The sequence below is a fragment of the Drosophila melanogaster genome, chromosome X (genome assembly GCF_000001215.4).
Source record: "Drosophila melanogaster chromosome X".
NCBI lineage: Eukaryota > Metazoa > Arthropoda > Insecta > Diptera > Drosophilidae > Drosophila > Drosophila melanogaster.
The window spans coordinates 5373944-5397132 of NC_004354.4; the positions used below are offsets into that span (position 1 = coordinate 5373944).

The 23189-nt window shown below is 36.3% G+C and overlaps 1 protein-coding gene across 14 annotated transcripts in view, besides 1 other annotated feature; it reads left to right on the top strand.

Annotated features, from left to right (window-relative positions):
* The window catches only part of SK (small conductance calcium-activated potassium channel), a gene marked incomplete at its 5' end in the record, with an annotated part of 64903 nt that overhangs the window by 33708 nt on the left and 8006 nt on the right, over nt 1-23189 (top strand). For 6 of the 14 annotated variants that reach the window (NM_167029.3, NM_001297960.1, NM_001103415.2 and 3 more), the window contains 8 exons: nt 2105-2250; nt 4359-4578; nt 4687-4782; nt 9120-9436; nt 9599-9703; nt 14299-14434; nt 22241-22351; nt 22530-22657. In NM_167029.3, the coding sequence (NP_726986.3) occupies nt 2105-2250; nt 4359-4578; nt 4687-4782; nt 9120-9436; nt 9599-9703; nt 14299-14434; nt 22241-22351; nt 22530-22657 (1259 nt within the window). Of the gene's footprint in view, nt 1-2104; nt 2251-4358; nt 4579-4686; nt 4789-9119; nt 9437-9598; nt 9704-14298; nt 14435-20109; nt 20246-22240; nt 22352-22529; nt 23176-23189 lie in introns of those variants that run through there. The other 8 variants (NM_001272324.2, NM_001272323.2, NM_001297958.1 and 5 more) reach the window with 4 other exon arrangements.
* Nucleotides 15874-18920: a mobile genetic element.

The following is a 23189-nucleotide window of genomic DNA, read 5'->3' on the forward strand; positions in this document are numbered from 1 at the left end:
AACAGTGACACAAGTAACACAACTGCACGAGGAGCCGGAGCCACATTCAAGCAAATCTACTTAGCATAAACCAATTCACACACACACACGCACACATGCACGCAGGTTGGGGGCAAACACAGATACAGGCACACTGTCAGTGCGAAGAGGACAGAGAGAGAGCGAGGGATATGAAGGCAGGGAGCTTTCATTACAGGGGAGTGGCTGGCTTTCACCGAGCAGCTGACAAACTGCGAAAGCCAAAAACTGATTATGGCTTTAGCCGTTCAAAGCGACAGCACTCTGCACTTGCAAATAGACAAATTTATATGTGTGTGTGTGTGCTCTGGTGGGAGAAAGAAGACTTTCTTGTTTCCTTTTCTTCTGGAAATGATAATATATGACTGTCAAATAGACAAATTTATATGCATGCGGTCATATGGGAGAAAGAAAACACATGGAGAGAAAGACTTTCAATCCTTCAGAAAAAGAATTCGAATATGTGACTTAAAAACGACAAAACGCGTTGTGCATGTTCACACTTTACTTTTGTAGTGTGACCCTGCACATTTCTGCAAGAATACATTTTCTTTTCAGTGCATAACCTAATTGAGCAATTATCGAGAAAAGACTGCAACAAAGTTTAATTTCAAGCGAAAATTGAGAGATTTTCAGAAAGTGAAATTAATAATAATTCTATGCACTTGGCACTCTGTTTACTTGCTTTCTCCAACTGACGCGCTTCTCCAGCATTTGTGCCAATTTTTTTTTTTTATATATATATTTTTTTTCGTTAATGCCTTTTTTCTCCCAAGATCCCGTAAGTGAAGTACAAGTTAAGCTGGAGCCTTGTCGCCCAGTCACGTAGTCTTTTTTTTCCCACAGAGTAGGTGCCTTTTTCATGGGCGAAATGAGGGGGACTGAGCTGTTCTTTATAAACAAATATTTGGATTTAGCAACTGAGTGAGCAGTGGGACGGCGGAGGAAGCTTAAATTCAAGTAGAAAAAAAAAGAAAACAAAAAAAAAAAAATGAGCCAGAGGAGAACAGAAATTTTGTTTTCGAGCTCAATTTTAGGCAGTCCACAGTGGCTCCCCCACTTGCTCTCTCTCTCTCTCTTTCTCTCTCTCATTCTCTTACTCTGTCCTTTTGTGTGTGAGTGTGTCTAGTTTACGACTTTTACTACTTTCTTTTAACTTTCTCTCTCTTTCGGGCCAGCACAGCATATGCAAAACCGCACCCATATTGAAGGACAAGTAGGAAAGCAGATTACTTATCTTTTAGTTTTCATTTAAATATGAAGACCAAATTGTACACACACGCCGCTTTTTCCTTTTCACTTTTCTCGCCCATTAGAGCGCCATGTATGTATGTATGTACATACATACATATGTATATATATATATATATAGAGGGAAACATGAAGTGGAGCTCCTTGGGTTTTTGTTTTCACGCAAAACTCTATCTTTTGGCCAGATAAAGATAGAGCAAAAACCAAGTGGATTTCTTTTTATTTCCCATCCGCCCTTTTGAAATCCGGGTATCATCTCGTGCTTTTTTCGTCTAATTTTGGTTAGACGAAAATAATTGGATTTACACCGAATCAAGAATCTAGATGGAAACCAGGCAAAGAGATAGCCATGTGGCATGTGATGATGTCGTCATTCCGGAGGATAAAGAACGCTTTCGCAGGAAGATGAGTCTATTTCTTTGCCACGACGTATATAAACGGTAGTGGGGAAACCAAATTGGAGATATTCATAAGTGTAATTTGTTATTCCATGGGAAAGACAACGGGAGGATTTTAAATGAAAACCATAAAGAGAACTACTACAGCTTTTGAAATGAAAGCCATAAAGAATGCTATGTGCTAAAGCCTTTTATGACTAACTTTAAAATGGAATACACAAACTAAATGCATTAAGCGTATATTTAAATAAGTTGCAAAATACAAACGAACGGATGGTAAAGTATATGAATGCGATTTAATTTGCATAGCTATTCACCAAATGCTAGTCGCTTAAGCACTCAAGCACTCAAGCAGTCCAGACACAAACACCGTTTGATTACTTATTGAAATTCAATCTATTGATAATGGTCTAATAGTTAAAATATATACATTTTAGCTCCGCAAACCGGCGTCGACACTCTCAATTCCTGGCTCGATGAAAACACCTTCCATTGCGAACCGGGAACAGATCTCATCTGGATGCAACGAAGAAGCGGCCGAGGCACTAGTGGGTATCCACTCAGACTACCCTAGGTATGAAATGTATGTATAGCCCGATCCGAACCGCCAGTAGAGTACGTATCCACAGCAGCGTGCATTCATTAGCATATAGCCCCCAGCCCCCAGCTCCCCCCAATCCACGAAACCACGCCCATTCAAACAGCTCCAACTCCATCTAGAGTTCGTATCCAAACTGATTTGTTGCACCCTTTCCATACCCAAGGAAAGCAATGCGATGTAAAAGAAAACGCTATACGTTTGTACAAACATACAGAAGTGATATGCATTTGATATAGATGGAATGAATATAAATTAGAATAGCGAATTCTATTTTCGCTCAGTGTGTGCCGCATAGAGAAGGTGTAGTGCCACCGAATGGAATGCCACCGAAGTGGGCGATAACGATAACCGTAACTGTGCGCAAATCATTGACTGATGGATGGCCCGGGGACAGTAATTAGCTGTCAATGGCAGGACAAGTGACCCCGGCAATGATGATTTGGCGAGGGCAAAAATGGAAATGGGGCAAATGTCCGGGTAATATTCATTGGGGAGTGCTTGAGCAGAGTCCACGCGATTCAATTTAAGCACTCTAAAGTGAATTCCGCTCACGAATGGATTCTGCGATGGTCCTGCCGTCCTGGGGCCAACATAAATCTCAATGAATGTCATGGATGGCAAGATATTTTCCTGCAATCACGTTGGCAATTTGGCACAGTTCAGCACTTTATAGAGGGGGGCCAGCAAAAAGACGGGGGATTGGATATATGGCTATGGACTGCGATTGTGAATGTGAATGTGAATGTGGCTATATGGGCATCGAAAACGAGGAAAGCCAGCTGTGTGTATGTTTTCATTTGTCAGCAAAATTTTTATTGGCCATCTTTGGCTCATCGAAAGAGCTGGGGCTTACCCCCAACCTTCTGCTCCTTCCTCCTTGTCATCGGTTGCTGTGTATCTATAAGATACAAATTGATATGACACATTTAGGAAAGCCGGAGCAAAGCGAAAACACACAAATCTGTCATTCAGGCTGCAAGATTTATTAAGGTGCCGACTAGAGTTGAACGGATCTGAGTTGGATCCGCTCGAGTTGAGTTCCCTTGAGTTGGGTTGACTTAACCCCCGGATACCCCGATAGTGCCACGTGAAATCTCGACAGCGTCAGCCACTCGAAGCATTAGTCAGCGATCTGTGGAAAGCAATTAAGGGGGGAGGGGGAGTGAAAACCTGTGAAAATTAGTGCGAAAATGGATCAGGACCTTGGAGCAAATCCCTTTGTTACGCTTTTATTTATTTAGCACGGAATTAGGGATATTTCATTCAAGGAACACAAAAAAAAACTAATCACAAATATGATGCGAAAGACAGGCTTAAGGCAAATTATGATAAAGCACGCTGAAAAGTGCCGAAAGGTAAACGATAATAATAATTAGTTCCTGCTCAATCAGCAACATTGTTTTCCCCATCTCGAAATTAGCTTAACTATAGCATATTCTCATTCTTAAAATTCAATGTAAATGACATCAAGCGCATACCAATTAGTAAACCAGGCTCATTAGTAGACTAAAAATAAATAAATGGACCATCACAAGTAGCTTTTGATTTCAATCCCTAAATAGCATCATTCATGGCAGGGAATTAAAATAGCTTAACTGGACGGACACGTTTAAACATTCTATACACACACATCTAATGAATGGTAAAAACGTTGGAAAAATAAATGAAAAATCACGGCATCAAAGAAAATAAACAAGGTGTGAAAATGCAGTCAAAGCATCAACATGAGATTAAATCAAAACAAAAAAAATAACCAAATGGAAAAATAGTGCCTTGTGTAATATTTATACAAATCGAACTACATCAATTTGGACAATGTTTTTAACAACACAACCAACCATCTATCCATATGGAATAGAATAGAATATAGTGTCAAGCACTATAATTATATACCCAACACGTCCTTTAATTAAAGTAGCTAACCATCGATTTATTGGTAGTGTAGTGGTATGTAGCACAACAGAATGGATATCCCAGATGGGAGTGGAATGAATGGAGAGTGTTGATGGGGCAGGGCATGGTTATGTGTTAGTGAGTGTGGGCTCTGGAGCAGCCAATGTCCATATGATTGAACTCGAATAACCCGGCAGGTATATGGAAGAACGTGCTCTTACTGGCGGCAATACGTCCAGGAAGCCATCAACAAACTCGGCCAAACACAAACCCAATGTGGGCTATCGCCTGGGAAAGAGGAAAGCCCTCTTCGAGAAGCGCAAACGGATCAGCGATTACGCCCTGGTCATGGGCATGTTCGGGATCATCGTGATGGTTATCGAAAACGAACTGAGCAGTGCCGGTGTCTACACAAAGGTGAGAGTTCTACATCTTAATGTTATTTATTATTCAACACTAAACAAAAGATAAGCGACCCAGGACTAATTTGTTAAATGCATTTCTATATTTTAACTCCATTTTTAGGCATCGTTCTACTCGACAGCGTTAAAAACCTTAATATCTGTTTCGACTGTGATTCTTTTAGGACTTATAGTAGCTTACCATGCTTTGGAAGTGCAGGTGAGAGTGAGTGCAAATTGTATTCTTCTCTTCCAGATGTTATTGATGTTCTTGCTGATGGTCGTCATCGTTAACTGTTTAACGTTGCCGTCGTCATTCTCGCTCACTGTCACCATAATACCGTTAGAGCCCCCGATAAATCCCAATCCGAAAATGCCCCTATATGGTCATGCTAACCCCTCGAAATCCTTTGGCCACCACCAGTCATCATCATCGCCATCTCGGTTTGTTTGTATGTTTGTTAGTTAGATTGTTTGTTTGTTTGTTTGTTTGTTCGTTTGCTGTTGAAAACGATTTCATGTATCTGATTATGATTTCGATTAACTTTCCATTGTTTTTACTTTTACTTTCACTGTGTTTCCCGCATATTGGGCGCGTGAGCCAGTGTATGGAAGGGCGATATAGAGAGTGCATGTGTGTTGAAAGTTGGTGTAAGTGTGTTTGAAAGTGTGACAACCCGTTTCCGGTTCCGTTTCCCATTCGTTCATTCCCACCAACCCAACCTTCCCACGTACCCCGTATACCTCGTTCCATTTCGCCATTTCTCTGGACATCTGACATCTAGTTCCTGTACAAGAATATGAAGAGAGTTTCATTCCACCTCCAAGAAACTGAAGTAATGAAATTATGAAAGCTGAAACACTGTACATAAAGCTAACCATTCTCATTCACCCAATTCACCTTGACCACCACAATCAATATACTCACCAAAAGTTGTATTTTTATTCCAATTATTCGCTTTTGAATTTCATTTTAAAAGAAAATCCAATTAAGCCCATTTTTCGTAAACCTAAAAACCTAACTACAACTATGATTAAAATTCATAATATTAATTACTTTTTGTTTATTGACAATCCACATGTTGCCCTGTTTTAGCATTCGTTTTCCTTTGGTATCATTTCCATTTAACGCAAATCCCGAAAACATGATATAGACCGGAAATATTAACAAAACTATTTCCATTCCATACCAAAATCGTTTCGTACTCGTTTACCTCCAATATGCGCTTCAAATACCAGTTGCATGTACAGCACTATAATTTGTTTAATTTGCTCAAATATTTTGATATATATGATCCACATATATATATATATATGATTCTTATATATATATATTTATATATATATATATAAAGACATATACTTATAAATAATCTATACAATTTCCACTTCTACTTCCTCTTCTTCAACTTATTGGTTTCGCCTTACTTTTCTCGTTTCGTTTACCTTACAAAAACAATCCACGAAATTCCAATAAATTAGTTAAGACATGTGTTGAAATTTATTGTTGGCATGAGTTAAATACATTTATATTTAGCAATAGAGAACAAAACCCCAATCGATTTGCAAATTTTATCGGTTGGGGCTCGTTCTTTTGGAACTTAGAAATACGTAGACAGCATGGGAGCATCTATTTGACTAGTTCGTAATTCTATTGATTATATCTTAAAACATAAATACAAAACATAATTATATACTACAACATGATTGATAACAATATTATCTATTAGCAACATACGCGTATAAAACCGAAGAGAAGTGGAAGATACTCGAAAGCCCTGAACTTTCGTTAGTTTCATCGACTAGAACTCAAATATTCAAATGTAGGGACAAAGTCCTGTGTTCAGTGATCGAATTTGGATTGGTAATTAATGTCTCCCATATCGGTAACTCGATATGGCTAACACGATATGACAGTCCGCAAATCAGCCGCCTTATCGCAATCGAAATAAAATAGAAAAAAACCACAAAATATAAACCCAAAACCCAAAACGCTCACAACTGCATTTAACCATTTCCATGCCCATGATTCAATCAAGCCAGGTCATTCAGTCAATCAATCAACCAAACCAGTCGTCAATCAACCAGTCAATCAATCAAACCAGTCAGTCAGCTGATATACTTTCAATATATATATATATATAAATATATTTATATACAAATAACCCCCCCTCAGAAATCTCATAATTCGTATTCTCTTCACACAATTTGTTCTCTCTCTCTCTCTATTATAATAATAACTCCGAATCAATGTTTACCCCCCCAAATTAATGTTGACATTTAAGAGTAAAATTTTAATATGTAATTACCTTCCATTATGCTTTGCAGAATTCAGTAAGTAATACTTATTATAATATCTACCATACATACTTCAATATTTGTGAGTAAATCCAAGTCAATCCATGCATAGTGTTATGTACCATATACGGAAGCAACCAAAACCAATACCAAAACCAACTCAAATCAAAAACAAAAAAAACAGTAACCAAAAACCAAAAACTAAAAACCCGAAAACCGAACCAACAAAACATGCCTAGAGTAGACAATCCATAGATCGTACTTAGATTGGTTATATCTATATATACCTATATATACTATATATATATCCAAAATTGCATACCGAAGCCAAAAAAGCAGCAACAATGCAAACTTAAAGTCGATGTTTAGCTGAATCGCGTCTGTATCGTGTCTAGTGTATATATACAATTTTTTTGCGTATTTTTTTTTTTTTTGTATGAAACTAAAAACAAAAAGTGCAGTTACAAATACAAATATTACTGTCACACGCCATCCAAGATCAAAGGCAACCGCTTGGCTGTTATATAGCGAAAATTGTGGCTTAGCTTTGCACCCAAGAAACCACCCAAACCACCCAACCGCAATCTCACCTTGTCTTGCAGTACAGTGCAGAATACAGTACACAGTAAACACTGGCTATGTGCGAATCGATTGTGGAAATGTTTAAGCGTACGGTGGTTATTTAAATGCCTTATCCTAATTTCAAACTAACTTGAATATCTTAACAAAAAATCTTTTGAGAATGGTTTTTCTTTGGTCTTGGAACGTTAAATGATAACTTACATGACTTAAATACTTTCATTAACAAGTTGTTTAATCCTTACTCTTTATGTTTATTGTGAAGTGAATATACAAAAAATATTCCGTATATCATGTTAGAAACGTTTCTTTCCAATCGGCTTGCATATAATACATAGATGGACATGTGCACAGCATACATACAAGCATACCCGCATACATATGAGCATTCCCATTGCTAAGTCGACACTAAATATATATATATTAATCGATATATGTGTACTATCAAACATCAAACCCATCTATCACCAAAATTAGAGGCAAAAACATCAGAGTTTGGCCAAACCAAAGAGAGAACACAGGACTTTGTAAATGTGAGCTAGGTGAGACCTTCCCAAAAGACCTTGTCGCAAATCGATAATCAATTAATCAGTCGGCTTAACTTGCGAATGGCTCATATGCAATTAAAAACGAAAGACACTAAAATCAGAAGACCATGCCTTTTCTCAACAAAAGGAAAAATGCACATCATTTAGATTGTTGTGCGAATAGCCAATGCATTTGGAATGGGAAAATATCAAGATTTATCGATATTATCGATCCAACTGTGAAAGCATCGATAAATATGATATTTTGCCATTTCTACTCTGCCTAGATGTTGTGATATTTATAGTTGTTTAATGCATATCTATGGCCTAATTGCACTGCGAATTTAAGATTAATGCCGGTTAGGGTTGGGATTCTTACCACCAACTAAATCCAGTGTGGGGTAACATTGAACTTTATAAAAATTGATTTGATAACGAGAAAGTAAGGAAAAAGGATAAAGGTAAAACAGCAACCAAGAAAACGAGAACGATATCGAGTGAAATGTGCTAATTACACGAAAACACGCACGCTGCTTTCTAGTAAGTACTTGCACTCACACATGCACCAAAGCACACATACACCTACATCTATACTTACACCAACTAATGAACAAGAAATAAAACATAAGACACGAAATGAATTTCAGAGGAGATTCCAAAGCTTACGATACTTGAACTTGACTCAGGAATTGCTTCCACCACTAAAACAGAAACCATTAACACACACATATATATACATACACATGTAGGCACACACACTCGACATCCGCTCACTCACACCCACACCCACACCCACACCCACACCCACACCCACACCCACACCCACACCCACACCCACACCCACACCCACACCCACACCCACACCCACACCAACACATACACACCATTGACGTTGTACTTGTCAAATAATTCATGCTCGTATATTTGAGTGTAATTCATTTTTGTTTAGTCGCAAAAAAAAACCAAAAACCAATCAATAAATCTCCAATTATAATTAATAAATTATATACGTGTTCTCCTTTTTCTTCCCTTCTCGTTTCTTTTTCTTTTTGGCACACACCAACAAACCAACGAACTTAATAAACGTATATCTATACACCATGTATCTATATCGAAATGCGACTATAATTCCAATCGAAATCGAAAACCGTAGTTATTCATGATAGATAACTGCGCTGACGATTGGAGGATCGCAATGACATGGCAACGAATTAGTCAAATAGGGTTAGAACTTTTTATATGCGCTATACATCCAATTCCTGGCGAATACTATTTCCAGTGGACGACGAAATTGGCCAATAAGAATAAAACAATTGGCACCGAAATGGTGCCATATGACGTAGCTTTATCATTACCTATGTTCCTTCGATTATATTTAATCTGCCGCGTAATGCTGCTGCATTCAAAGCTATTCACAGATGCATCATCACGGAGCATTGGCGCTCTCAATAGGATTAATTTTAACACAAGGTGAGTTCAATTCAATTCAAAAATGTGAAACATTCGTTTCTTCTGAAACGGTCACGGTCACACTGTGTTTCAAATATAGCTTCGGTCACCCTGTGCGCATCTTGCGATAATGTAATGTAATGTAATGTAATTTAAATCCCCTCATTTACTTCTCCATTACAGATTCGTTTTAAAAACTCTAATGACAATATGTCCGGGAACGGTTCTATTGGTCTTCATGGTCTCGCTGTGGATCATCGCATCGTGGACGCTGCGTCAGTGCGAAAGGTAATGGCTTTATTCTATTATTGAATTTATGATATGATATTTCTTCTTGTAGAGATTTTGATTTTCCTTTTTATTTACCATTTTTATTTTTGATTGTACTTATGTTTTTGTTTCGTTTTGGTCTCAATGGTTAATTGGTTTGGTTTGTTTTCGATTTTATCGTTTTTTTTTTTCCTAATCCGTACTCCGTTTTGCGTTATCCGTACTTTTCATAAGTTTTTCTCTGAACGCCATTTCCGTTAACCGTTCTGATTCAATGTGTTTGCCACTAATACTTTGACATAACTATGTATTTAATATCAATGTATGTATGTACATAATATATGTGCCAAGCATTACGTAATGTCTATTTCAAGAAACCCAAAAGCTCGAAAACTAAAGCATCTTCGTCACAAGTTGTATTTGTAATTTTTTTTATACTCCCGTATTAAACAAGTTGTCGAACACATTTTAAAGTCCGGAAAAAAGGGAAAATGGGGATTTAAGCACAGCCACGGCTTACAACTTACACGATAAACAAAAAAAAAAAAAAAATAAAGCGAATGTGCATTGTTGCTTATTCATACGTGCTAAAGAATTTACATGTAGCTTGCATTTTATCCGCATACACATATAAAAAAAAAAAACAAATCCCCGACGAAAGACCAAAACAGAAACGAGTTCGAATGCGAATCTGTAACAATCGAAATGCAATTGTCACTGTCACGTAGCGAACGATTGGATAATGGATAATGCTTGCATGTGTTTCAATTTATTTACATTTGGCATTCGGATTCGCTTGTTTTTTTTTTACCACCTTCCCCTATCCACCCAGAAAGAACCCTGATTGCTGATTGCTTTTTTACATTTATCTTGCCTGTACTTTTCCCCTTTTCTGACAACTGACAACTTATCGATATATTCGATGAAAGTTGATTGTCGTCCTGCACTTATCGAGGGGAAGGGGACAACAACAACAAAGCAAAAAGCGCACACACTAGTACAGTTGAACTCAAAAATATAAAATACATCACTTAGAATTGGAGAGGCAGTACGAAGAATTGAACGTGACTTTATAGAGAAGTAAGATGATGCATGCAATTGTTATCGATATCGACATTTCAACTTTAAATGCAACCACACTGTAATGCCTCTAATGCAAATTAAACAAAAACTTTCGCTCAGAGCTCATCTTACTTCTCTGTATCGCGCTTAGAACTTACATATATCCCATTCATATTAATCCCTATGCCTGTAAAGTCCCATTTAAAATTTTGTGTACTTTATTAAACTTTAAATCTTTATGTTTCAACATTGTATGCTAGCTCTTTCTCTCTCGCTCTACTCTACTTCAACTTGCTCTTCAGTAAATTCTTCTTGACTTTCCAAGGGAAATCCTGTTTGATGACACCCTTTGTAATTGAATTGGCGCACCATACGTTGATCTCGCTCTCTCTTTCGACTTAACCCTTTGGACTCCCTGCTTCTGTCCTCTTTCAAGTTCTCTCTTCTCTCTTTCACTCTCACATTGATCTACATATTTCAGTTGTTCTTCCAATTTTTATATTTTTAATTAAATTTGTTTGTGGATTTACCACGTTCCTTATGTTTTTCTTGTTGTTGTTGCTGTTTAGTTTTGGGAAACGAAACAAAACAAGAAAAATTACAAAAAAACGTTGTTACATTGCATATTTATTTAATCAATTAAGCTTTAAACTCAAATTGTCGATTGTACTGCGCCTGCATTGCTGTAGATCATATCTAAACATCCATATATATGTAAACAAATATAATATTGAAACAAGTGTTAACCCAAAACAAAGCCATGAAAACAGAATACGAATACCACTCATCCAAATAGGGATCCTATCTCGAAAGTGCCAAACGATAGGGCCAACAGCTGTGTTTCAGTCAGTGACGAAAGCATATACACCTCTCCATAAGTTGTTGTTGTTGTTGCTGCTGTTGTTGTTGTCGTCCTTATTGTTGCGTTGTTCCTATAGCTAATATATCCTCACATGTCTGTGCAGTTGGATTCATAAGATAATATAAATAAATAAACAGAGGCATGTTCGAAATCGGTCAATCACAGCCAAAAAAAAAAAAAAACAGTAAAAAAACAGAGAAGATAAAAAGAGACAGAAGCACTCGTACCTTCCTCCTCCTTGTTCTTCATCTTCTTCTTCTTCTTCTTCTTATCCTACCACTACTATATGTGCCATATAAATATTCCCCACTTTCATTTCATTTTCGACTCAGATGAGTGACACGTATTGATTTGCGTGTCACATCCTCCGCTCGATTTGTTTCTGATTTTCCTTTCCCACGATTTCATTACTTGGCATTATTTTTGGCACATGGCGATAGGACTGGACCGGCCAACGAACAATTGAAAAAGTTCAGTGAGAAATAAATGAAAAATAAATACGACGAGTACCTGCATATTTATGTCCATCAATTTCAAAACGAGAAATCGAACACCAACACACAAAACAAAACGTATACATATGTATTTATCGTAACGATGTTGAATTGTGTTTCGAATACCATAATTAATTCGTATCTCAATGTTTTTTCTGTAGAAATTGGTAGAATTGGTTCTGAATTACATAAAAACTTTATTTTCCGATCTGTGTTTTTTTTTTTTATCCGGGTCCTGTCGAGGCCCCAACATTAATTTCTGTTTTATTCATATTATCTATCTGTGTCTGTATGTGTGTCTGTATGTATGTGTATGTGCGTAATGTTGGAGATCCCTGAAAAATGTATCTTAACCAATCATGCATGCTCTGTTCAGCTCGGATCAAAGCTATGTGAGTTCGTTATAGGGCAGGGAATTTAGGTTGAACATTTTTGTGAAATAACAGGTGAAATCTCGAGATTTTTCCCAGCATTAAAAGGGTATTTACAAACACTGAGCACACAAACACCGGTCATACACTGAGAAAACCAACTCCATTTTTTTCTTTTCACGCTCACTTAGTAAGTGAATTATAAATTTGAGCTCTCAGAATGAATGGTCACACCGCACTTTTGTGTACAGTGTGACCTTGAGCGCATTTAAGGAAAGTGCAAGAAACGATTTCAGGCTTCCAATGCCAATTATAGTTAGAATATCAAAGTACGAATTTCATTTACCGGTGCACGAGCACTCTTTGCATTCATTATGACTTTTCTCTGGCAAATTGCTTATACCATCCATTCACAAGCAGCCACCCACTCGCCCATCGAAAACGGCACCCAACGGAGCTGTGCCGGCAGGCATGCTACGGCATTTAGTGGCCACATCTCTAGGGCTTCAGGTGGCAAGCCTCTTCAGGTGGAACAGCAGGCTATCACGGGGAAGCTCTCTCTGCTGGGCCATTTTAGTCGATTTGCATGTAGTCACAAGTGTGCGCCGTTTTGTGTGAGTGCGAAGTATGTGCATCTGTGGCGTTCATATCGAGAGTTATCAGTTGGAAGACCCAGCACAGAACCCAAATCCCAAACCCAAGCCCATGCCCAAAGCCCCTTTCCAATCAGACATTCATGCCCCTACAGAAGGAGGTGGAGAAGATGAAAAAGTGCAGGAGGAGGAGGAGGAAGAGGCGGAGGAATGAGAAGGAGGAGCAGAAAGAGGATAAAGGAGTATTATTATGAGAGGAAAGCAGTTTTTGAACCGATGCCGAAGCAAGTGTTGTAATCGAATTGCCAAAACTACTATCCAAACTATTATTATTCAATATTATTCATGTCATTGTATATTCCAATATTATACCCCGCAGCCTCCTTAACAAAAAATCTATCTACCTATCTATCTATCTGTACCTTTCAATCTATCTTACTATCTCGCTCTTAAATTCTATTGAGGACTTTCAATTCGTTGTCCAAAAAGATGAAAACACTCCAAAAAGATAAAGCAAATTACTATCCTCCTGAATTTCAATTTCTTACTTTCTTCTTGTTTTGTTTCCTTATCGAATTTGTTTTTTTTTTTTATTTTTGCGTTTTATAATTGAATTATTTAATTTATATTAATTTCTTTGGTACTTATGCGTATTTTTTTGAAATACATGGAAATTTTCTAAAAATATGAAAAAAAATTTACCAAATTGTATTCTTAATTTTTCTGGAAAACAAAACCAAAACAAAAATAATAGTAAAGATTTTTACAAAAAATGTTCACATAATTTCACATCTGTTTATTTGTTTACTCCACTTCTCACCCTTCTTCTGTATCCACAAATTGCAAAAAAAAAAAATTTTAAAAAATACCAACAAAATGTATGAAATCGAATATATATATGAAAAATACCAAACAACAACCGATAAACAACCGCAACTTGAATACGCATACGAAATACGCACTACGCATCTGAAATACCGAATTCTCTATATATATTTTTGTATACTGAAAACCGCAACAACGTTAAACCGCTAACGAAAAATATCAAAACGGCAATTAAAATATCAATTAAATCAAACCAAAAAAAAAAAAAAAAACGTATCATAAATGATAAAACGAACTGACTGAAAATCGTACCCCATTCCCACAATGCCGATCAATTACAAACCAAAAAATAAAACGATACGATCCAAAACGATTCAATTCGATTCGATCCGCATAACAAAAAAAGGTTCCACGATGAGGAGCACGCGAATTTGCTAAACTCCATGTGGCTAACGGCCATCACATTTCTGTGTGTCGGCTACGGCGACATTGTGCCAAACACGTACTGTGGACGCGGTATCACCCTCACCTGCGGCATGGTGGTAAGTATTTCCTCTAAACCTCAAAAAAAAAAAACAAAAAAAAAAAAATTTAACAAAAACAAAACAAAAAACCTTTCAAGAAATACCAAAACCAAAGACTCCCAGAAACTCCATTTATGATACCGATAATACATAAAAAAAACAAAGTAAATGAAAATAAATAGCAAAAATAGAACAGTACAGAACAGAACAGTTGCAAAAAAAATCTACATATATATATATATGTCTATATACAAACTATAAAGAAATTATATAACCAGATAAACAATAAACTAAAACAACTACAACAACAAGTACATACATCATCATCAACAAGAAAACAGCAACAACAACAGCAAACAGCAAACTTTCATGCATAAAAATATGAGAAATCAAAACCCATCGCAAGCCAAAGAGGAGTAGTAGAATATGAAGAGAAGGAGGCGGAGAAGAATGAATGATAATAAAAGGGGGGGTTGCCCAGAAAATTAGCCGCCATTGAGGCGCCCCCGAAAAAAAAAAGGAAAATAATACAGAACAAAAACAGAAGAGAACAGAACAGAACAGAAAACGCCCGCTCCGCACATACATATATAGTATTTTATAGTAATTGTACCTGCCAAATCAAGCCAAACACACGCTTACACACACAAACACACACAAACACACACTTCGCTCTACACAGAAAACCAAAAATATGCCAGATCTCCAAGTCTCCAGCAATGCGACACTTCTTTGTCTTTTTCTTCGTAAAATGCCCGTCCACAGATATCGATAAATTTAGAATACAAGTCTGGAACTCTATGAGCATTGTTATAAGTTCAGTTACTACAAATATTTTACAAAAATATCGTACTAAAAAACCTTCCTCAACTTCTGGTATATGTGTGTGTTTGTGTATTGAATAACGTACAATTTTTATTTTCTGTGTACTTGTGCGGGCGTATTCCCTGACCTATCTTCTCGATGCTCTCGAAATGCTAACCCCTCCTTAGTTAAAAAAATTTAAATTCAAATATCCAAAATCCGTTATGGTGTAGCCTCCCGCCCACACAAACAGGCGTATGAACCCATATCCATTTTTCGTAGCATACATTCCAGCGCACATATTTTAGATGCCGTTTTGTCTGCCCAAAACGTCGCCAAAAACAACAAGACCCAAAAAGCCAAAAAAAAAAAAAAGAAACTGAAAAAAGCGGAAAGCAAATGTCGAGCTATAGTTCTATATCTATAGCCATCCCGCTCTATCTGGTTTTTGTTTTCAGTCAGGCTGCGATTACTACTCACACACAATCACACGATTTCTCCGCGCACTACCGCACACACACACACTCTGGCAATCTGTTGTAAATCATCACCAAAAAAAATACATGTATATGTGACCACCCATCCACTTTGTATGCGCGTGTGTGTGTGAGTGTGTGAGTACTGTATTATTACCATAAGTATACATCATATATAGTAAAATTGTTGTTTTATTTATGAGTCGAACTAATGTCCCGTCAGTTGACTAAGGACAACGCCAAGAAATAAAAAATAGTTTTTAGGAGAAATAGTTTCACGACTTTATTCTTTGGATCTCAGCTTAAGACTAAAAATCAAATGCAAATTGGATTGAGGAGAAGCCTCAGTATTTGAACAATATTTGTATTTCGGGAGAGCCTCGCTCTTGGGTTCTTAAGATTAGGTAGCGTTGAAAGAGGGCAGTCAAATCTGCTTAGGTCAGGCTTTAGGATGTTTACAAGAACGGCTGCGCTGCCAAAGATAAACGAATGCTGCGCAGCTGGGATACGTTATGGAAAATTACTAGAGTGCATTACTGATTTCTTTGAAATAATGGAAGTGGCTGGTTTGGACCACCCAAATACGTCACTCCCCTTCCCTTAAAGAGAAGCCTATACTTGGGCTGGGATTGATGGATATAGTGTGGGAAATGGAGTTTCTTCTATTTCTGTTTGTTGTGGTGTGTTTTGATTTTGATTTTTTCTTATTTTAAGTTTTGCATACAGCATCATAAATGGTTTAAATGATACATATCTTAAATATGAGTACAACAAAATTAGTGCGATTATTACAATGATCATTTGTATGTAAAGTGTAATATTGTTCTCTGAAATCATCTCAACAATGTCGTTGTGTTTTACAATTTTTATTTTTGTTATATTAAGTGGTGTGTATAGTGGTGTCAAATCTATTTCTGGTTCTAACAGATTTTCACTTAAAATTATATTATTGATTTCTATTTTGCATTGCGTTACTCTTATCATTTTGTTTCCTTCTATTTTTATTTTATTAATTGAATTTTGGCAATTTTGGTTAAGAATTGTTTGGGTTAAGTTCCAGGTTACAATTGTGTTTGGTTCTATGTATTTTATTATTTCGTTCGTGTGTACTGGCTTAAAATTACAAATTGGATTTAAGTGTTTAATAATATTGGTGACACATTCATTTTTTACTTCTTTATTTTCGGTATTATAAACTTTATTTTCTTTTTCAAAATATGATTGTGTGTCTGTGTAATCTAGCTGATAGCCGTTGGAGTCTGGGTAAGGAATTATTTTAATTGTGCTTATTAGTGAAAGGTAAATGGGTATGTGGGATATGATTAATACTTGGTTATCATTGTAGTTAATCCAAGTGGATGTTTTAATGTTCAAAATGTTTTGGCTGTTCACATTTTCAAGTTTGTCGTAGTTTAGTAATTTGGGGTTAAACAGTCCAAGTCTGGAAAGCTGCATAGCCATTTCCAAATCTTCTATGTATTCCGTAAACTGCATTAGTTCGAACAAAAGACTGTCAATGATGGTGTGGTTATTTTCATAATTCTGTATTTTTTGCATTCCGTCATTTATCAATCGTATGGCGTCGTTGAGTTCATGTAATTTTACTGAGTTATGGACGTTGATTTCAAGTTTTTTCTGTATTTCGACTCGATCATTTTCATCTAGTGTTCCAAATAGGTATTTAAAACCTGAACCCACAATGTTAATAAGACCCCGTTTGTTTCTATGTTTCAGGGTTATTCCGGCTAGTTCTCTTTTTATTTTATTGTATAAAAAATTGATCTGGGGTGCATGGTAATCGGTTCGTAGTCTTTGCTCAAAATAGTCAACCACGATGTCTATTTCAGTTAAATTGATTTTTAAGGAGTGATGTTCAAAGGAGGATGGTATCTGTACTGGCTTATCAGAAAAAAGGAGATATCCGTGGTTGGTGTCAATATTATTAATTTGAATTTGTTGTCCATGAACAGCTGTGATCAGTATAAACAATAGTGTTATCGGGTACCAGGTGCCTTCCAGGTGTAGTTTCGAAATTAGTAATTGACGTCGTCTCTCCGCTTCTTCGCAGAATGCTCTTAGGCTTCCTCTGTATGGTGTCTCCCTGAAGTTCTCCAGAAGTTTGTAGTTTGGTGTTTGAATTTTAAATTCCGCGATGAGTCTTGCTTTAAGGGTAGGCCAATCTTCGATGTTCGGAAGTCCCAAAGATCGTGTAATTTGTCCGTCCAAGTTCCTTTCGATGGCTCCCAGTAGAATCCTCTGTTGTCGGACATCATTTGTTTGGTAGAGCGAAATTACGTAATCCACTCTGCTGATAAAGGTGTGAAGGGTTTCTGGATCACCCTTGAATGGCATAATGTCTTTAAGCTGCCGACGGGCTTCGGCAAGGTTTATGTCGCTCAGCGCAATAATTGGTTGTGACATTTTTATTGTAAAATTTTTAACTTTTGTGTTTTATTTTTTTGTTTTGTTTCGGATTCAATGTTATTATTATTTTTAAGCTTTCTAGTTTCACTTGTTTGTTTTTTTTGTTTTGTAAATTTTTGTGTTGTATTATTAAAATTCTATATTGTTTTAATTTTTTATTTTTATATGTTGGTTTTAAAACTTAGTTGCCTTTGGACTTAATATTTTTGTTTCGTATTTCACTTCCACTTATTATTGGATAACCGAATTGGAATTATAATCCAAGTTGAAGAGTTTTCACGAATTTATTTTGGGAGATGTTTCGAGCACTGGACTATAAAATTTAACTTATTTTCCACTCGAAGGTTCTTTTTTTTCGGATACTTTTGTATCCTACCGACTGCGCCAGTAAAATTGTTGTTTTATTTATGAGTCGAACTAATGTCCCGTCAGTTGACTAAGGACAACGCCAAGAAATAAAAAATAGTTTTTAGGAGAAATAGTTTCACGACTTTATTCTTTGGATCTCAGCTTAAGACTAAAAATCAAATGCAAATTGGATTGAGGAGAAGCCTCAGTATTTGAACAATATTTGTATTTCGGGAGAGCCTCGCTCTTGGGTTCTTAAGATTAGGTAGCGTTGAAAGAGGGCAGTCAAATCTGCTTAGGTCAGGCTTTAGGATGTTTACAAGAACGGCTGCGCTGCCAAAGATAAACGAATGCTGCGCAGCTGGGATACGTTATGGAAAATTACTAGAGTGCATTACTGATTTCTTTGAAATAATGGAAGTGGCTGGTTTGGACCACCCAAATACGTCACTATATATATATTTAAATATATGTACATAATCACCATGTGTGCTTGTGCGTGTGTGTGTGTGTGTTTTTGCAGCATTAAAGAGTGCAGATAACAATGTAACTTTTCCTCTTTGTCCCTTTTTTCTGCCAGCGAAAACTAAAACAAAAAATCCTGACATACACACACATACACAAACACATATGTACTTTAAAGAGGAAGCGGAGGAAAAAACGAGAAAAGTTTTCGCTTCCTGGCAAAAAACAAAAACAAAATCAAAACAAATCTTTTCTGACAGCTCCGGCAAATTCTATTAATGTGCAGACTTAGCTGTCTGTGTGAGTGTGAGTGCGCCCCAGAATGGCTATGTGTGCGTGTGTGTGTGAGCCTTGGAAATTAAATTGAATTATTTTATGCACCCTAGAAGCCTTCTTCATTAAGAGAATCGAATCACTAGAATTCATCAACAGTGTATATACATATGTATATATAAATTCAACTCTCACTTTTGTACAGCAAGCTTTAATCGGGCAAAAAAAAAAACTCCCATGGTTGTACATATATACATATATATTAACGGTTACGTACATAACTGTCAACATCTCGATATATCCAAATGCCAAAAATCACCCCCTCTCCCCAAAAAAAAAAAAAAAACAATAAATATATTGAAAGAAACCAAATTCCCATGAAACTCTTTTTGGACCACTGTATTGTGTGCGCTCACCAGTTTACTCGTCCATTTGTTGTTAATCTCGTTTTCCTAAATGCAGAATGCCCATTCTAACTTTTACTTTTCGTTTCCACAATTGTTTTTTCTTTCGTTTCCGTTTGCCTTACTGTTTTTATTTTAGTTTTTTTTTTTTTTTTTTTTACGATATGCGTTTGACTTTAACGTTCTACTAATTTAACCAGTTTTACCTGTGCCAGTTTAGTTCTTAATGGATTTTTATAGTTTATTTTTGAACATTAAGCCAACAATACGATATTTTTCTCTATCTCTCTTTCCCTTTCATTTAAAATATAAACGCGTGTATTCAATTTGACCCCTGAAACTGAAAATGAAACTGAAACTTCAACTGATTAAATCCATAAAAAAAAAACCATAACCAATTCAAATATATATATATATACCTTTATATATATTTCGAACGAAACAAATGTATATGAAAAAAAAAACAAAAAATATAAACGCGTGCTGGTTTATGGAACAGATTTCATGATGAAGAACACGCGAATCTTTTGAATGCAATGTGGCTGATAGCGATAACATTTTTGAGTGTTGGTTTCGGTGATATTGTTCCGAATACGTACTGTGGACGTGGTATCGCTGTCAGTACAGGAATAATGGTGAGTTTTTAACAACAAAATATTACCAACAATTGCACACAACATAACAATCAAGAAATATGTATTAAACAAACAAAAAAAAAAAAAAAAACCAAAAAAAAAGAAACCGAAATATTATTTAAAAACCAAATGTTTCAAACTAGAACAGATATCACGTGTAAATAATTACATAAACTGCATACGAATGTTTACCCGCCCACCACAACCGCCCCTCGCCGCCACTTTTAATATGAACACAATGATAAATCTAAACTCACCTGAATCGTCAAATTTCCAGTTAACTGTACATACATATATCAAATATCTAGATGAATCACCAAAAAACAAAAGCTTAAAAACCTCAATTAGAGGCGACAACCTAACCGCATGTTTTCAGCCTGAGATCAACTGAGATCAGATTGAGCCATTTTCGTGCCCCAAAAAGTCTGAAGTCTAGCAAAGATCGAGAAAACCCACCGACCATAAACGTCGTTTCACAAAAATCGCAGATGAGGCATAGTGAACAGTATAGGAATCGAATTAAATACGTATTTTCCATTCTTCTATCTCTCTTCACCTTTTATCCAGTTATCTGCTTTTGTGTGGCTTACTTTCTTCTCTCGCTCTCTACCATCTACATATATGCTACATATATTTCGATTTTACCCACTATCGGTCGTATGACTATCTGCTTATTTCTTAGACTTTTTGAGATATTTATCATGTCGTAGTGGCCAAAATAACCAAAGTATAAAAAAAAAAAAAAATGCAAAAAAAAAAAGAAAATAAGAACAAAAACAAACAAAAAGTAATAAAAGCTATGATAGATATTTCCGTACCTAACTTGACTATGAATCGTGATTTATGGTTTTAACTTTGTTCCCTAGCTAATTGTTTCGTACTTATGTGTGTATGTAACTCTCTGCCAGACACCTCTAACTGTTGTATTACATATAGATAGACATGTGCCGAAACCGAATCGATTAACTCTTTTGATATTACTCTAATCCGAAATCTAATCTAAAACCCCACATCCAACTCCGTATCTGAAAACTCTAATCCAAAATTGTTGCTGCATTTCAATCAATCCCATCTACATCGTAATTTCAATTAGAAGATAGCCATTCCAGTCATTCAAACTCATTCAATCCACTCACCCATTAATCGTTCAACCATCGAGAAGCAAATGAAATAACAAAGTGAACAAATAGAAGAAAAAAAGGAAAAAAAAAAGAAAAAGAAAAGAACCAACTGAAACATAACATATATACATGTTGTAACATCCATAAAAGTACTATATCTATTGTGAGAGCAACAACAAAAGTTCTGGACTATATAACTTGATAAACAAAAGCAACTTTCATTTTGAATGCATAAACGAAAAGTGAAAATAACCAACTGGCATTACAGATGGCCGGGCACCCAACCCCCAAAAACCACTTAAACTACCCACTATCCACAAAAAAAAAAAAAATAAATAAATAAATTAAGCTAGCATCAGAGAAAATGAGTGCAATTGTGTCACAATTAAGAAAATTGCCTTTGACCATTTGCCAATTTCAGCTAATTTGGCCACATTTCTTTTCTTCAACGAGTGTGGCGAACTGGTCATTATATTTCACACGTACTTATTTCTATTTTTAGCCAGTAACTGGCAGTATTTCTTACAACTATAATCATAGCAATCGATAAATATAATTGGAATTTGTTTAAAGGTATATTGTGGAAATTATTTAACGGTAGAAAAGAAACATATTAAAGATAACTCTTTTTTTTTTTTTTTTTTGATAAAATAAAAATATTAAATCGGATATTTATTAAATAACCGCTTTGGTAACTGACTGAATTAAATAGATCTACTAAAATGCACTTACGGAGTTGGGTGTCCGGGAGTCCCAGATCCCAGATCTTGAATCTCAGATCTCAGATCTTGGATCAGTTCGAAACTCACCTCGGTTGCGCGCGCTATTCGAAATTCAATGCCCAAACTCACCACTCTACATGTCGTCGTTGCAGGGCGCCGGCTGTACGGCTCTACTGGTGGCCGTAGTCTCTCGGAAACTGGAGCTGACCCGTGCTGAGAAGCATGTGCACAACTTCATGATGGACACGCAGTTGACGAAACGGGTATTGATCGTGTTCCAAGTGTCATGACTCTGATCCGATTCGAATTGATCCGATGCGACGTATCATATATATACTATATAACGAATACCACATCAAAAATCATATACCATGTACCCCATTTATATACATATGCATTCTAATTACTTTGTATACGTTTCTTCTTTGGACCAAAATTTAGCTGAAAAATGCTGCGGCGAATGTTCTGCGTGAAACTTGGCTCATTTACAAACATACAAGACTAGTAAAACGGGTTAATCCCGGCCGTGTAAGAACCCACCAAAGAAAGTTCCTTCTAGCTATATATGCGTGAGTATTTTTAGAGATCTATCAACAAACAATCAACCAAACAACCAACCAACCAACCAACCAACCAACAACTAAGAACAAATACCAATCGAAAAGATAATGACTAAAACAAAAAAAAAAACAAAAAAAGAGTGCCTAAGAACAACTAAAGCAAACTTAAAGCCAAATTGATATCAGATCGGTATAGAAGTTTTCGGGTCTTTGGAATGGGGAAATATCATTGGTCGTCTCTGTTTGTTTATGTTCTGTCTCTTTTTTGTCTCTCAGTCTACATTTTCGTGAAACTAACTATCATTTGTCCACATAAATCCCTCTGTACGTACTATGTTTGTCAGATTAGCTAACAAAATAACAATGAAAATCACTGTCAGTTCGCAAAAGTAACCCTGTACTGCTGTTGCCCCCTTCATTATTAGACTCATCATTGTGCCCATCAATAAACGTAGAAAAGCTTTGGGAAAGCCATCCATCAGAATCTGTACATACATCCGTACGAAAAGAAAGTAAAACCTAAACGCAAAAAAAAAAAAAA